The following is a 17,616-nucleotide window of genomic DNA, read 5'->3' as shown; positions in this document are numbered from 1 at the left end:
AGAAAAGTTTGAACCAAGTGTCTTCCTGTCGCTTCCTCTTATTGCTCTGATAATGAATTAAGAGTTAACTGGGGTGCAAAGGCAAGCAGAAAGCTTGACAGAGCACAGAGTTAGAGAGTCTTGTAACAATTAGCACTGATTTTCATCACAAGAATGGAAATTTTTTTAAAGAGAAAACTTCTTTAAGAAAAATAAAAACGCTCACAAACGTACAACTCGGCAGCAAGACCTGCAGAGTGTTAACCCTGCAAGGTCTGGGTAGAAGTGGCATCACTGGATGGCAGAGAAAGCACGTCCAATTAACCAGTTAGCATTCATTTGAGGAAAGTTAGCTTTCTTGGGGGAGAGAGAGAGAGAGAGAGAGAGAGAGAGAGAGAGAGAGAGAGAGAGAGAGAGAGGGGTAGCATCAGGAGAGTCAGCTTTACAAGAGCTATTTAAAGAGGGTACCTCCTCCTTTGCTTTCTCTTACTTGCTTGCTTTTTTATTTCCTTCTTGTTTTAATTTTAACTTTAATTTTTGTGACCCCCTCGACAATTCTGGGGGGAAAAATGTTAGTTTGACATTATTGCGAGCCAGAAGATGACTCTATTTATGAGACAACTTGACAACATACAATTTCATGCTTGTTGAACTGATGGGTGTTATATATTCACTGCGACTATTATGAAGCCTCACCATTATAAATATGAAACAGTATACACTTATTCAAAATAACTCCAGCAGTGGCAATTTATAGCTCGGTTGTTTGTGCTCTTATGAAGTCCAAATGCCACCTTAAGAAGCTGTAGCTCGCAGAAACAGATGTGCAGTGTGACTGTGACCAAAATGGATTGACGATGACCTATGTGGAAGCAGGCTGTTACGCTTTGGTCTGTATAACAGCTGACACCCGTTTGTATTTAGATATGTGAGTGTTGGGAACACTGTGTCCTTAAAGCTCTGTTTAAACATGGTCCAAGACATTTGTCTCCTGGACTAATTATTTTACCGCCGGTTTGTGGCAAGGATCCCAGTCGCTGCTGCCACCCCTGGCCCCCCCGCCCCCGTCCCCACCTCATCGTTATAAAATAAGATAATGTAAGTATATAGTCACTCATATCCAGAAGCAGAGCATTCCATCCTGTTTCATAAAGTTACCTCAAGGACTTTAAACCCTGGTCATGTCAGGTGAATGTTGGCAAGATTTCCGGAATGCCTGCATAACAGGATTGTACTACTTTCTTGATCAGGTGCCTGGGAACAGGGCAAGGCTACACACCATCAAATCATAAGCTGTCACAGAAACTGTTCTTGGTCAGGATCCTCCCCTCCCTGCCACCCCCCACCCCGCCTGCCTCCTTTGCTTTCTTTCTCTTAGGAAGCTTCAGACAATTTGCAAGTGTTCACTTCCACAAGGACAAATTTGGAATAGTGAGGAACAACACAATTTATCCAAATGTGGAAGAAAATGAAGGAACCAGGCACCTTGCTAAAGCTAGATATCAAAAATTTGCATAAGCAGTTTCCCAACAACAACAGAGGTGCTATTTGGAACAAAATAAATCACACAAACCTTGGCCAACTTTGTGATGGCTTCCCTGCCTGTACATTCCCTCAGTACGCTTAGCTCTTCCGTTTCGGAAGGTCAGGGTACTAATCTCAGCCTTTAGACCTAAACAGGTAACTGTTTGCACAGTTATTTTTGTCTTCGATGAGTGAAGAAATAAATTCAAAATATTGGAAATGTAAACTGAGTTTTCTGGCACCTTCTTGAGTAATTCCTGTGTTTCTTCTCTGTTAGCTTGCTTAATTTTAGGTAATACCCCTACTTCTTATCATGAGACCTATCGGGGGATTCTACTACTGGAATCCCAGGTCCCTCTTGAGCCCCATTTCTTCAAAACAAGATATTTTAGACTCATTTTTAATATAAATTTTCATTACACGTAATCCATTGCATTTGGTGTCGAGTTACAGAAGGACATTTTCATACAAAAAGAAAAAAAAATACTTGATATGGTCTTAGTATTTAAACCCATCCCAGCAAAGTTTATTATCCGAAATCTGTAGCTCTCCCGACTGTTCCTGTGGGCCTAAAGTGAAGGTGCTGTCGGTCCATCTAGTAAATCCGAAGTGAGAGATAACATAATCACACACATTCATTTCTCAGGGACCTTGGCGGCTCTTATCTGCTGGCTTTTATGATCTCTCATGAGCAGCCAGGAATAGCAATTTGCAGCCTGTTTGTAAAGCCATCTTAGTCTGAAGCTAGCCTTTTCCTCTTTTATCACACGGTGATACTCGGCAGCTAAGTCCCAGTCGCCACAGCAAAATGGGCTCTGAGCTCCATTTTAGAATAATGTAAGTATTCGCCAGGAGTGTGGAACGTATCAGACATGGAACAGAGGGCAATTATCATTTCAATGAGATACTTCTTAATAGAAGACGTTGTGCGTGTGCTGCTGAGATGCATTGATAGGCTGCCCACTGTAGAGTGGAGCTATTTGGGTCTCGCTCCTCAGTCTCTCAAGCAAACATTTCCACCATTCACACAATGGTGGCTTTTCTAAAGCCTTTGCTCAACTTGATTTTACTATTCTATCACCTAGAACATTAAACACCAGACTCTAGTTGTGTGTGTTAAATCACAATTGTTTCTTATTAAGTGTTCCGAGCTACCCATTTTTATTAACAGTTACTTTATTAAATCCTTAATAACACAGATAGAATAGTTAGTTAATTTGTGTGTTGAGCCATGGATGTTAATTTGTAAACATAATAACATACTGCAATCATTTGCATAATAGCATTTTAATCTTTTTAGTAAAAGCTGTAATTCCCTACAAAGTACACTGCAGTAGAAACTAAGCGAGTATTGGTAATAATACAAAAGGCCTTAAAATTCTGATCCTATTATGGTGTTGGAACATACCCAAACTGCTTGCATAATCTCTGAAATGTTACTGTTCTCTGATTTAGGTGTCTGTGTCAAGAATAAAAATGAAGTGTAACTGGTACTGTAGACTACTTCCTACATGTAATTTAGTATTTGCCAAGCACCAGCACTTTTCAACTAGCTCTAAGGCTTTCCTGTAAAGTTCAGAGCGCCAGCATTGAGCAAGGAACCCTACACAACTCATTCTCGAGGCTGAGCAGAGAGGAAATCATGCACATTTGGCATCAGGGAGGTCACTGGGTACCAAAGATTTGGCTACTGGGCCTTCCCTACCATCCTGCCTGATGAACCTCAGTGTATTGTGCCCCTTTAAATAACTGCCTGTGAACAGAAGTTGCGAAGGAATAGGAGAGTGGGGACAATGCTCAAAGAAGATATTTCTGGGGGGACATTCTACAGAGACTTAGGCTGTAGAAGTGATAACACCAATCTCAAGACTAAAGGGAGAGGGAAAGAGAAAGTTGTGTATAAAAGACAGGCAAAGATATTTTCCCCAAGATCTGGTAATTCATTAATCCATCTGGCTGTGAACCTTGAATGAAGAGTTTGCAGTAGGAATGGCTGGAGAGGGCCAGGTGTACACAGCATTAGTTGTTGGATCCAAAACTGTGAATCCTCTTAACATTTTTGGAAAGAACAGGTACACAAGCATCATGTAACATCATTTCCGAATGTATGGCTTCACAGATAAGAAGTTACTTTTGCTTTGAAAAATCGTATCCTTTTGAAGAGTAAGCTCTGGACACCTCACCATGGCTTTCTTTCCAACTTCCCCTTGTGTTCATCCTGGCTACTTAAAAGTCAGCATCTTTGACAGCAAAATGAGGTTTCCTGATTTGCCTTCCTTCTGAACTGCACAGGGCACAAGGAGGCTTGAGAGGTTAAGGAAAAAGATAAAACTAAGCCTTCCAGAATCATTTCATATCACAGGCAGTTCGTTTTATTAAACCCACAATAAAAGTTTTCATTGCTAAAAGAATAGGCACATAATTATAGGGACAAATTAACCTTGTTTAAAAAAATGTGAAGTCTGGGACAAGAGACTGTGCAAGAACAATTTGGGTCTTGGTTTAACAACACTCATCTTTGTATCAGCTTTGTGGGTTCTTCTCATTCCTAGGTGAGCCATCTGCTGGGCTGTGCATCTATGACAACCCACATAGCTAGATGTCTACAGACAAAGAAAAACAGCATATGTATGAGGCTACCACACAGCACCCAGGTGCTGTGAACAAGGACTGTTTGCCCAATGCAGAACCCAGAGTAGTGTTTGCTTAAACCTAGATGGACAGCTTTGAAGTAACCAAAGGAGTCAGCGAGTCATTCTTTTTCTGATTCAACTTCAGGATTTTCTTCCTGTAAATGTGGGCTTTCTCTCTCTGTCTCTCTGTCTCTCTGTCTCTCTGTCTCTCTCTGTCTCTCTCTGTCTCTCTGTCTCTGTCTCTCTCTCTCTCTCTCTCTCTCTCTCTCTCTCTCTCTCTCTCTCTCTCTCTGTTTCTTTCTTTCTAACATATCCAAGCAAAGGAATGTTTACTTATAAATAACTCACTTGAGATTCTGGGAAACCAAAAAGCTTTAAGATAAACAAATGTCTCACCCACTTCTTAGAACACAGAGTATCTGACATGAAATGTCTTCTAACACCCCTCACAAAATCACAAGATAATCAGTGCTATATAAAGTTAAGGCTGGAGGTGAGGCACAGCAGGTAGATTACATGCCTTGCATGAAGGAGACCCTGCATTCAATCTCAAGCACTGCCAAAGACAATGAGCAAAAAATAATAAAAAAAGTAATCAGTGTGTCTAATTAAACATATAGATTCTTGCTTTCTAGACTACAAAGGCTGGTAACTGGATCAGCTTCTATGATGAAGAGTAGCGAGTCTCATCCCTCATAATTACCACTTATATTAACAAGACCCACAACTGAAGAAGTATGTGCTAGTGACCCATGGTCATGCAACCTGAATCCTGTGACTTGCTATTTATTAGCAAGAGTGGATGCCAAAAGACACAGCCCTGTGGGGCAGAACTCCTAAGCCATATTTTTTCCAGTGGTCAGCATAATGGCAGGGAGAAAATCGGGTGATAAACCAGATGTTCCCAAGATAAGCCAGATGTTATCAAGCCAAGAAGTCTAAAATAGTGTTTACCTAAGGGGCATAAATGAACACACACACACACACACACACACACACACACACACACACACACACACAGAGAGAGAGAGAGAGAGAGAGAGAGAGAGAGAGAGAGAGAGAGAGAGAGGTGCACACAGGTCAAGCCCCAGTTGGTCTCTCTGTATAAGCTGATGGTAGATGGTCGTAGCAGCAAATGCAACAGCAATAGCACGCAGACTGCATCAGATTGTTGGTTTCTGATTTGCGAGTCTCCAAGATGAACATCTCACTGATTTATGCTCAGAATTTGGAATTTTGTGGTAGACTACAAATGCGAAGATAAGTACAACATAAATTTTTAAAATACTCCATAAGTCTCCGTGAGCTTCAACATTCTTCAATGTTCTTATGTTACAGCCAATTATCTCCCCATTTAAATGGCTATTATTTTCTTACTTGAAGTCTATGCTCTTGGAAAGTGTCATTACCAAGTGTGGCAAAAAATCTGGTTGTGGGCTGTAAATTTAATTTAAATGGCAAACATTTATTGATTGCAAATTGGGAATCCTAGAAATCTTTAAAAAGTGATTATTGTAAATGAATTCACTCTCTCTGCACAACACAGGGGAATTTATTCTTTGGATGATTAAATGAATATAAGTCTGTTTGTTTGTTTTTACATACTTGGTTTTCTTGCCTGCTTTGTTAAAATTCCAACAGGATGACCATTCATAGACTAGTCTTCCTGGACACTGGCACAGAGGCAGAAACTCATTTACCATAGAAGACTGTAAAATGTCCTCCAAGAAGACAAGAGAGGAAGTGTAGACATCATGTACATTTGTGAACTAGGGTTCATATGATCTGCTTGAAGCCATAGGGACGTGAAGCATTGTTTGTAAAATGATTTACAAGTTGTAGGAAGCACTTCAGCTTGTAACACTGGACAGCCTTGTGACCAGGAGAGGTATCCATGAAGACCTGATTCCTTTGGAATGTGTTCAAGTCAACATTACTTGTCACCTCCCTCTATATATAACTCATATTATCAGGGCTGATGGAATTTTCCTTCAAGGTTCTTTGACTCTTTCCCTGGATCCTTATCCCTTTCACTCCTCTCTCGCCTGCCCTAGTATTACATGCATACTCTCTGGCTTCCCCTATTTCTACTTGCCTTTACCCCTTAGATCTCCCAGCATGATCTCTCTTTGGTACCACCTCCATCATGCTGGCCTCCTGTGGGGCACTAATTTCTCTCATACAAATTCATGAATACTTCCCAATATGGCCTGCCATAACAGCACAACTATATTAAATCTAAACTCACACCGCGTCTTCCCACGGGTCCACATTTTCTTTTGAGTGAACCAAATTCTTCACCTCCAGCCCTACTTTCTAAAAACCTTTCTTTCACACTCTTACCAGCCTTGGCGAATCTACCTACCTTACTGTTTCCTTCCTTAGCTGGAAATCACACATACGTGCACACTTGTAAACATGATCATGAAATGTTTGCTAGTTGCCAATATAAATATAGTACATATTATATATGTATGCCTATATGTGTTAGACATTCCTATTATGGACACACATGCATGTATATGGCTGTATGGTTCTACACTATTTTCCATTTGTTAACATACAAAAGTATGCAAACACACTTGTGCACATATATGCTCACATAGCCTTCCATTTGAGGCTACTTGTTTTACACTTCTGCATTTGGCCTCCCAAACTGCATTTAAATTTCCTTAGAAAATGAAGACAGATCTCCCTTTGAGCTGTATAAGTAACTGACTTTTTTTTAATCACTTTTAAACTGGGAAATTTTCAGTGACAACTATCAACCTCCATCCTTTTGAATCAGAGCTAAGGGTCTAGTGAATTTGCCAAGATTGGTTATTTTAACTTCTTAAAATGTATATAATCTATATCCATGATTGAAAATGTTAGGATATCACAGAAAGCCACAGATAAAAAATAATGAAGCCACCTGTATCCTCCTACCACGATAATCAAGTGTTCTGAGAGATACCATCACCCACTCCTAGGCAATGCACTACAGAACACCTTCCACACAGACAAGGAGTCGCCACTCAGCCTTCGCCTAAACAAGTTCAGAACCTTAAACCTCACTGTGAGTTGCAGTCACTACTAAAGCTGAGTGCTGGCTAAAACTGTAGAGTCCTCTTCCATAGACTCTCCTCTATGTCTTTTGTAGAAAATGACCTCCAGACAACTGTATTCCCACATACCAGTGTTCTAAGGAATTCTAAGCAGCTGCATTCAGAAGTACCAAACGAATGAATGAAAGACGTGCATTCACTCATATCACGAAGGCATTAAAACAGGTGTTAAACTGAAGCACAGACAAGGTAGCTCACAGTGACCCAGAAAGGTCCAGGTGCTATTTAAATGAACTCCATACCACCCATCTTTACACAGTGCTGTTCCCTGAAAGCACTCCTTTATTCTCTACCAAACAATGCACAAAGGCAACTGGGGAAGGAAGTCATGTTGCAATCCTCTAAAACATAAATCTTGCTACCAGTGTGTTCACAGACAGCATCCTGTTTTCCTTACACACGGATCAAGCACTGGAGGCTGTCCTTATGGGCTCTATGCCCTGCTCTCTGAAATGGCTTCTAGTCACATTCACTTACATATCCACGTATGAACTTTGCACACATAGGCTAATTTGTGTCCAGTGAATGACGTGATCACCTATATGTTCACACTGCTTTTGCCACACGTGGAACTTATTCTTTCATAAATTGTGAAATTGAATTGCGTTATTTTATGTGAACAAATAATGTATGTTTGTATATGTGTGTGTGTGTGTGTGTGTGTGTGTGTGTGTGTGTGTGTCTACAAGTGCCCAAGCATGCTAATATGGAGGTTAGAAGTTGACATCAGGTGTTGTCTTTAATCAATTTCAATCTTAATTTTGGTACAAGATCTCTCACCAAACCTGGAGATGAGCAGTTAAATAAACTGACAGACCAGGAGGCTCCTGGAAACCTCCTGTTTCCACCCACCAAGCAGGATTTTGGGCATGCATTACCATGCTAGTCTTCTGACAGGGGTGCTTAGGAGTCAAATTTAGGTTCTTGTGCTTGTGCACTAAGTGATTTATCCATTGAGCCATCTTCCCAGCCCTTCAGCTCCATTCTTTCTTTACCATTCCTTATGTTATGTTTATAATGTGGAGTGAAAACTAAACTCGAGACTTACACATATGCTAGAGGCCATGGAAGTGAATACTTCACACTCCCAACACTCAACAAACATCACATGATGGCTCAGCTGCACCATCATACCAGCCTAAACCTCACTCACTGTTCTGATTATGATTCAGAACCCTATGGCCAGATTCCAGCAATGTCATCAATGTGCAACTTGAGTCAGGGAAAAAAATGTTTAACTCCTCAATAGCTTATTTTATCCTGGGAGGCCGAGGTACATAATAATGCTTATAATTGACAGATCAGCACAGGCAAAGCTGTGACTGCTCGGCTTGCTCAAGGCTACAGCCTTCTCAAATGTGATGAGGCAGGACTTTGAGGATCAGGAGAAGGGGAAGGAACACAGGAGGAAAGTCCATGGGAGTGGATGGCCCTGGGAAACAGCTCTTGTGAAAAGCTGCTTTGGCAGAGGGCACACAAGGCTATGGCCAGGCAAAGAAGACTCTGTCCCTAAATATGGAATGACTCAATTTTAGAATTTCACCGATGCTCACTTTTGTTTTCAACTGTGGGAGAGATGTGTGTGAGTTTGACACTAGAGGGCAAAGAGTGAGGGAGTCAGCACTCTCTGAAAGGGCTCATGACGCTGCTGCTGTCGCTGGTGACAGTGTTGCCACATATGACCTTACCCTTTGCTTGGACAAAGAAGAAGGGATCCTGTGACATCAGAGAGGATTGCCACGAGCCTCTGTCAAAACGGTTACTCTAGTCCTCTGTTGTTGAGAATAGCTGACACATGAGTCTTCAGGCCCAGGCATTTCTACAATTTTATAAGGAGACTTACTCTTCACTGCACTAATTTTACCTCAGCAATCTGATCAAACCAATTCATAAAGGGAAACTTCAGTGAATAATAATAATAATAATAATAATAATAATAATAATAATAATACCACCAACCAGGGCTTCTTAAGCTCAGTATCAGCCATTTGTAATCAATCATTCTATTTTACAATGGGCTGCTCTGTACAATCTAGGGTACTTAGTGTCATTCCTTGTCTCTATCTACAAAGTACCAGTGGCATCATCTTGGAACCTACTCTTATCAGTCAAGCATACCTCCAGACACTGTCAAATGCCCCCTGAGGATGCAAAATTGCCTTTGGTTGAGAATCATTGGCTTAAAATGACCTAATGGGAGATTAAATTAAATGAACCATGTGTTTTAGAGCATTGCAAACAATCCTATCAGTGTGGGAAGTTATATAGGGAAACAAAAGGAGTGGAGAGCACAGATTGAGCATCTATATATAGATAACTGACTAGCTGCTGGGCCAATACTCCTGAAGCTATAAATGAGAAGTACTCAATGCAGATTCCACAAGATGAAATATGAGGAGGACATAAGGTCATAGGGAAAGCTCTGAAACCAGCCTCCCTGGGAGGCAATGATTACCACATAACCTCCCCTTGCTTTTCAGTTATCCCAATACCGTCATCTGTAAAATGTGTGGCATTCACCCAATATGGAGCAGCCGTAGCCGATCATTAGATAGGAGGTCTATAGAGATGGACATGTTCTAAATGAACTGTTTATTTAATGCTGCATGACTTAGAATGGGCCTGTAACCTGACAAGTGTACTGGATGAGGAATGTTCAATTTACCAGTTCTAACCAGCCAAGTCCTCACATGAACTTTCTAAGACCCAGCAGAGAAGCCTGGGAAAGGATAACCAACCACAACCCATTGTTTGTTGCTCACTTCCCTCAGCCCTGACCCCCCCCATGCCCCCTCCACCTGGAACATTCGCTTAAAACCCATGCAATGTTCCAGGCATATTGTAGAATGTCATAGGTGTACCATAGAACATCAGCTCACCAACTACACAGTGCCTCCACACAGGCCAACACGAGGAGGAGACATTCCATTCTATTTTTAAATATATTGAGCAAAGAAGCAGCTTGATGCATCTTTGTAAAGGATGGCCGTCACCCAAGAAGTACGGTCTCCCTATTTTTATCAATGATATAGACTTTGAAGTCAGATACATTTAGAAATTCAATGTTAGATCTTTATTCGTCAACTGTGTGGTTTTGGTGAAACTACTTAACTTTAAAACTCAGTGCCTGCATGTGTTAACTGAAATATATATATATATATGTGTATGTATATATATATTCCATGTGAAATAATATATGAAAATAAAAGATACGTGTATCAATATACAGAAAGCAGAAGTATTCCATTATGGTAGCCATTATTCTCACTAATTATTTCTTCTCAAATAGAATCATTTTTATCATTCACTCATTAAACAATCATTTATTTATTCAGTATCATCTATGAAGCCAGTGATAGAAAGATTGAACTCTTATAAAAAAAATTTGCTCTCTTGAAAGATGGAGAGATTTTAATAAGTAAGTGGGAAGATAGGAATGTGCTGACTGGTGGCTAAAGGAAGTTCTGTGCAGCCTGGCACAGAGGGGCTTAGAACCTCTCAGATGATGATGATGCCAAGGCCGATTTTGATGCTGAAAATTAGCTGATTTGGCAATCTGCACCCAATTCACTTGTCACCACACTCTCTGAATGCTTCTCACTATAAGAAATGATTTATTTTCAAGTAAATGACTCCCGATCTTGTGAGAGTGAACCTCGTTTCTCTGAGTAACACTTTAATAGGAGTAGATTAACATTCTTTATTATAGGGTAGACTCATAATAGGCGTCTAGAGTCTGGGAGGTAATTCTCGCTACTGAAAGGAAAATGAATTTTGACTAATTTATAAGTACATACTAAATTTTTTTCTTTTTCGAGTTTAGAAATTTTCCATCATGCAAGAAAATTAGGGGTCTGAAACAATAATATAATAGTAATAATCAAAACCGTTCACTGACAAGGTAAAACAAACGGAGACAGACATTAACCCCTTAGTGACCAGAAATGCCTTCTTCTGTATTAATTCATATCAAACACCATTTGCTCCTGGGAACAGAGAGGAGTAAACAGCTTTACAAATTTTTCCTTCCTTGTCCCCAAAGCTTTCACAACCCCTTGTATTTCAACACAGTTTAACACACTCTGCGGCCCTTGGCACTTTAATTCTGAAAAAGCACCATTTTTCCATGACAGAGACTCTCTATCTGTGATGACACGTTTCCTATGGGTGACAATGTAAGAGCCCCTACCTGCTCGGGCCCAGCACCACACCGATGTGGCACAAGCCACCCACGATCAGATAGAAGCTCATTTCTCCAAAGGAGATGCTTACCTCGAATATGTTCGCGGGCTCATTGTTGTACTGGTTGGATATGATTTCTGATTGGTCACTACACCACTTCAATCCACCCAGAAAGCTGTCTGTGTCCAGGTCATTCACATCAAGTTCAGAAAGGTCAAGTTCAGGAAGATCTGGGCAAAGAGGCTGGTCCTCACCAACCAGGGCAGCACACTGCAGGAGGTAGCAAGGAAAACACAGCAGTTATTAACGGCAGGAATTCACTAAACAACAGAGGCATGTGACGGGAATTAAGTCTGGTTAATTCAATGACAGCACCAAAGCTGGCCTCAGGGACTTTAATCACCAGGGGAAACACCTTCTATTCTTTTTTCCCTTGGCTCCCAAGGGGTATTTTGTTTAATTTCTTCCATCGAAATCCTAAACCCATATCCAAGCTAAACACCATGTTTCCAGGAAGGCCGCCTTGATTCTTCCAGGTAGAAACTAACAGGAATTTTTCCTACCTGCAGGATAGTTTCACCTGATGAGTTTTAAGCCTCTTATAGTTAACTATACAACTGATTTTATTCTGTCCTTTATCATTGGACTGTTTGAGAGAAGTTTGCAAGTGGATTTATACCTTGGAATCACCATCAGATATAATGGATATCCCTATGAACAACTGGTTACTGAGATAACAGAACTCAAGGATTAGACTAGAAAAACTTCCTCCATGCCCACTCCTTTTAAGTATTATACTCTGTACCATTCATTTAGCAACTAATGATGCAAGTCTTCTAGCTCATCTCCAGCTCTCCTGAATTGTTATTTAAATCATTTACTTTCACTTGACTTTTTATGAGTTCCCTGACTTCATCCTTAACAGGTCAAATGCAAGTTCCCTGAGTTAAAGAACTAAATTCATATTATTTTTCTATGTGACCCTTATAGCTTTCACTAGAAATAGTTTGCAAGGCGTGTGTGTGTGTGTGTGTGTGTGTGTGTGTGTGTGTGTGTGTTAGGTGTGAGGTGACCTGTACCATGACTATATTTTGTATTTTGTTGAGGTATGTCAAAATCACAGTTATGGTGAATTTAAAAATGGTTATATGTGTATAGAGATACAAAATGGTTTCAATATACTTATAATATATATATGTATATATATATAAAACTATATATAACAATGCCATATATATATGAGGGTTGGGGGTGGGTGCATGTATGTCTGTGTGTGTGTGTGTGTGTGTGTGTGTGTGTATTTTTTTTCTAGCAATTAGATAGTCTTTCCAATCCCCTGACCTGTTGCCTTCTGAGGCTATCAGAACCCCTTACCAAAGAGATGGTATCCTATTTAACTGGATATTTCATTGTTGAGCCAAGTCCCTGTGCTCTAAAGAACCCTACAGAAGATCTTACTATGGGGGTCTGATGACAGTGGAATCATCAGGACTTCATCCTCTCACCAGCCAGCTGCCTGAATCCAGGCATTCCCACACAGAAACAAGACCACCCCTGCCTCTACTTTCCAAGGTCCACAGAGAAGGTATTTACTGGTTCCTCTTTAGGCAGCAGTTGAGACATAAAGCTGATAAACTTCCTTGACTTTTAGATTTTGAATAAAATAAGTTTTATGAAGATTTTGTTTCTGGAGCACCCCTGTCATCCCTGGCAGGTTGCATGCAGGGGTTTTATGCAGCAGTGTGACCTAAAACCATGCGCTGAGGAGTAGACACCAGGTGAGGAGACGGGGAACAGAGACTGCATACCATTACACTTTGTCTAGAAGACCACCAAGCCCCAGAGCATCCTCAAAGGCAGGCACATGGCCATGCCAAGAAAGAAGGCCATGCCTTCTTTCTCATCTTGTTGGACTTTTCTTTGTAATATCCGAGGTCAGCCCAAAATTACAAATGACTAGGTTTGTAGGTAGAAGTCTGACTAGAAAGAGTAGATCTTGTCTGGATAGAGTTAGTGTTTTGTTATAGCTGTAACATTTCCAAGGCTCCATTCTTATCCAAACTACACATCCCCAGAGCACAACCACTTTTTATTAACTCTTCTTCAACACTGTGAGTGCAGAGATGAGGGAGAGTTTGTCAACAATGCCAAACAAATCACGGATGTCACGGGTGGAAGATTCCTTTAAAAAACATGAAGGGCCACAACCAAAAAGAGCATCCCCATGAAAGCTAAAGCAGAGGGCAGCTCAGTGTACCTCTGGCGCTACTGAAGCACAGAAGTCATGGTTGGGGATGGTGAATTGTCACCTGACCTCCTTGGAGACAGGTTTTTGCCATCTCTAGCTATACTCTCTAAGAGAGACTAGTTTAAAGACTCTTTAACCTTCAAGAAAAAAATATGTATTTGAATATACCTTCTGACAACTATTGAACACATAAGATTAATTTGTTTTAGCATTCTGTTTTGCTTTTGCTCACTCCCCCACCTATCTCCCCCTCCTGCCTCTCTCTGTCTCCTTGTCTCTCTGTCTCTCTGTCTGTCTGTCTCTCTGTCTCTGTGTGTGTGTGTGTGTGTGTGTGTGTGTGTGTGTGTGTGTGTGTGTTCATGCTTACTCTTACACTATGGCGCAAAATAGTGTTTGTGCTTGCCAATGTTGACATCCTGATCAAATCAATGCTTCTGAACGTGGCCTGATCCTACTTATCTAAAACACATTCACAGAAGCAATTTCTCCTGTTAATTCCTATTTGGGCTTGGACAATGCCAGATTTAGCAGGCTGAGCTGAGTAACTGTCCTTGTCTGACACGCTAATATTGATGGCTCCCTATACATCTGTAACAGGTGTGTCCTGCCTCAATTACACAGGTACTCTGTGGCCGCCTTGCAACCGTGAAAGCAATTTCACAACTGGAGCCTTAGTTTTTACAATAAGATTTAAGAGGCTAACGCAGTCTCTAAACACAAAAGGCTAATTATTGTACGTTATTTCACCCCCAACAGACAGTCTTTTCCCTTAGTTAAGGAGCAGACAATAAATTAGCTTAACTGCATGGATAATAATGATTCATTATAATTAAGTATAATTCTCCATTAACCTTTCAGAGGTTTTGGTGCCATTGGTGGTAAATTTTAAAGAGAGAGAGGGGAGAGTGAGTGGACTCAGCAGCATTAATTATATTAATAAAAAAAAGAATCTTAACTTCTGATGAAAACATGAGTTGAGCTGGGAGGAGGAATGGAGACAGTAAAGAATGACAGTCTTCGTGAAGTGTGTCACGTGAACTGTCTCTATCCACCCTAGTAACCTTATTGTACATCACCTCCATTAAGCTGTGAAACACCAGGAGACTCTGAGTAGCTCTGGTGGTTTGGGCTTTTATTAGCCAATACACTGTCCTGTCATTATGTGCGAAAGGGCATAATAGGTTTTAAGATGACAGCAAACATTAATGATTCAAAAAATGAAAGCCGTCACGCTACCTACTGCATGCAATATTTCCACGGGCACGAATGACTCTCAGAGTCACAGACTTGAAGGCACCGGTTTCTAGCAGCTGGCTGTCTACTATGCCGCACTAACTGGCCGGTCACAGCTGACCCAGGACTCAGTCTAAGGCTGGACACTGAGCCCTTATCTCCTTAAGAAAAATAAAGAAAGAACAAACTTAAAGCCATAGTTACAAATGGCTGGGATGTTTATTTGCAAACAACTGCAGGAATTTTGACTATTAAGGCAAATCTCCCTCATCTCTTTTAGATCACAGCACTTCAATCTCTGAGCAGCATCGGGAACATCCAAGAGGTAAAAATGAAAGTGATTCGAGGGGACCTATGGTGTCAGCCAGGCAACCACCCACGGGTTACGCTGGCTACTCCAACAATTAGGACTTTGAAGCCACTTAGAACTCTGTCTTCCAATAGCCACAGGACACATGAATTATCCATATCTCTTCTGCCTTGCCAAGAAATCACAACAAGATAACAATAATTATAACCCGCAAATCCGATCTGCCAAAGCCTAGGGAAAGCCAACGGAGCCAACATCTGCAGACCCAGCAAAGAGTTAAGAATCCAGGGCACGCCTGGCTAGATAGGAAAAATGCGTTCGCAGGCGGCCTCGCCAAATCATTTTCACTTTAGATGTGTATCACTGCACCACACGGACATCTTATTTAATCAAATCACGTGTGGCACTTGACCCTCCCCCTTACCCTACGTGCCCCCGCTACCGGGAGGAAGCACCATTGTTAGTTAGCAGCTCCGATCCTCCGCGCAATTCAATTCGGGTCCATCTCACCAGAGTCCACAAAAGTTTCACTTGTTTTCCAACTTGCCCAAACTTTCCCGAGAACATTCCATTGTACTGAATGCAAACACGCTGAAGTCCTCTGGCCCCAGCTAGACTCCAGAGATTACGAGGAAACTGCTTGTGTTTTTTCCTCCCCTGTATGAATTGTAGCCAGCAGAGACTGTGGAATTGATGTATTGCGGTCTATTTTTACACAAGCAGTGAGCAGCTCCACACACGGTCTGCATAAACTCCATTCTCTCCCAGCTTCAGGCAGCTCTCCGTGGTAGAGAGATTTAACCATTCGGTTTCTCGTCACAGAAGCAAACAGAAAGCCTTGCTCTCTTAAGGCTGGGATTTTTTTTTAACTCGCTAGCCAACCCTTTCAGCCACACACAAGTGTTTTAAAGGAAACAGCACTGTCGTTTTGTGTTCTGTGGGAAAAGCAATCTAACTCAGCCCCAGCAGGATTATTTAGGATCTTGTAAATTCTCTGTTTAATGAACAGACAGAGCAGGGCGGAAAAATAAAAATCCTGACGAGAGTCAAAACGGACTCTCTTTTAACACATCCATTTTAATGTTTATCTTCATTTTCTTATAAATAGAAATGGCATTTTTCCAAGCAGGGCACTGAACACTGGAAAGACTTCAGCGCCTGATTCATATCAATATCTTAGAGCATAAATATTGCATATGAGTAGAAACGGAGCCAAAGGCACATGGAAAGAGTTTCTAACTGCTACAGATACTGATGACAGCAGCTAAGCTTTGATTTGCTCAAGGCATCTCCGAGCCACCTTAAAATAGCAAACTTATTGGAGTTAAGATAAGATTGAGATTTCCCCCTCCAAAAGCTCCCGCTGAGCTACTTTCTATGTCCCCTCCTTTCCCCTGGCCCATCCCCCCTCCAGGAATCATTGCATCTGAGGGAAGCTCCGGTCCTGCAATGCCCAGCCCCAGCTCACCTCTATGTCACTCCATACAGAGTCTTGGCTGCACATGTCCCAAGCCATCCAGCTCCTGAATGACGCCAGTCAAGCTTTTTCAACTCCAATCCACTCTGACACACAGCACACACTCATGCAGGCAACCAGCCCCTTACTGAGAGTGAACTGAAGGCACCTGTCTTACTACAGTCCCCAGTCACATGACAAAGCTATTAAAAAGTAGGCTGGGCTGTCACTCACCCAGCCTCCCTTCTCCTGTGCAGCTTGCTGCTCAAACTCCTGACGTCACTCCGAGGCAGCCCTCTGCCTCAGTGAAGTAACGCTTAGAGAGGAAAAAAAAATAGAAGAAAGAAAGGAAACACTTGGCCTTTGGGAGGCTTCAAGCATCACACTGTGACTAAAGCCAGCTTTGAATGCCACCAACTCTAAACCGGAGCCCTGGTCATATAATAACTCAAATCTCCTGCAATCTTTTTTTTTAATTTACCTTATATCCAAAACAGGCAAACAGCAAAGGTCCTCTGTTACTGACACAGTAGCTACACCCTTGCCTAAAATGTGTGTGCTTTAAGAACTGGTTTCCGAGTGGACCCAGGCTCAGCTTGGAACTGAAGCAAAAGCTCCTCATGTGATACGTTTCCATGAGATTCTTTTTTTTCTCCCTATTAGGAGAGTGTTTGAAAACAACGAATCCCCCTTTTTTCTTTCTTTCTTTCCTTCCTTCTTTCTTTTCCCTATTCCTTCCTTTCTTTCTTCCTTCCTTTCTTTCTTTCCTTCTTTCTTTTCTTGTTTGGTCAACCAAACAGCCTCATTTGTTTAGGTCTAAACAAACTCTACTCCAAATCAGCTGTCTCCTTGGCAGTGGGGAATGCAGTCTCCAAAACTGTTACTGCGGGTTTGCTTTGCTCCGAGTAAGGTGAGCAAACCACAACACCCTAGACTCTTGGGTT

At 41.4% G+C, this 17,616-nt stretch overlaps 1 protein-coding gene across 11 annotated transcripts in view; it reads right to left on the bottom strand.

Moving 5' to 3' along the window:
• The window catches only part of Ppargc1a (PPARG coactivator 1 alpha), a 655,711-nt gene that overhangs the window by 78,135 nt on the left and 559,960 nt on the right, over positions 1–17,616 (bottom strand). For 4 of the 11 annotated variants that reach the window (XM_039092491.2, XM_063273670.1, XM_039092490.2 and 1 more), the window contains one exon: positions 11,516–11,695. In XM_039092491.2, coding sequence (XP_038948419.1) covers positions 11,516–11,695 — 180 coding nt within the window. 11 annotated transcript variants of the gene reach the window in all.

The sequence above is a fragment of the Rattus norvegicus genome, chromosome 14, assembly GCF_036323735.1.
Source record: "Rattus norvegicus strain BN/NHsdMcwi chromosome 14, GRCr8, whole genome shotgun sequence".
NCBI classification, from domain to species: domain Eukaryota; kingdom Metazoa; phylum Chordata; class Mammalia; order Rodentia; family Muridae; genus Rattus; species Rattus norvegicus.
Note: the sequence above shows the minus strand (reverse complement) of the source record. Positions and strands in the feature narration are given on the sequence as shown.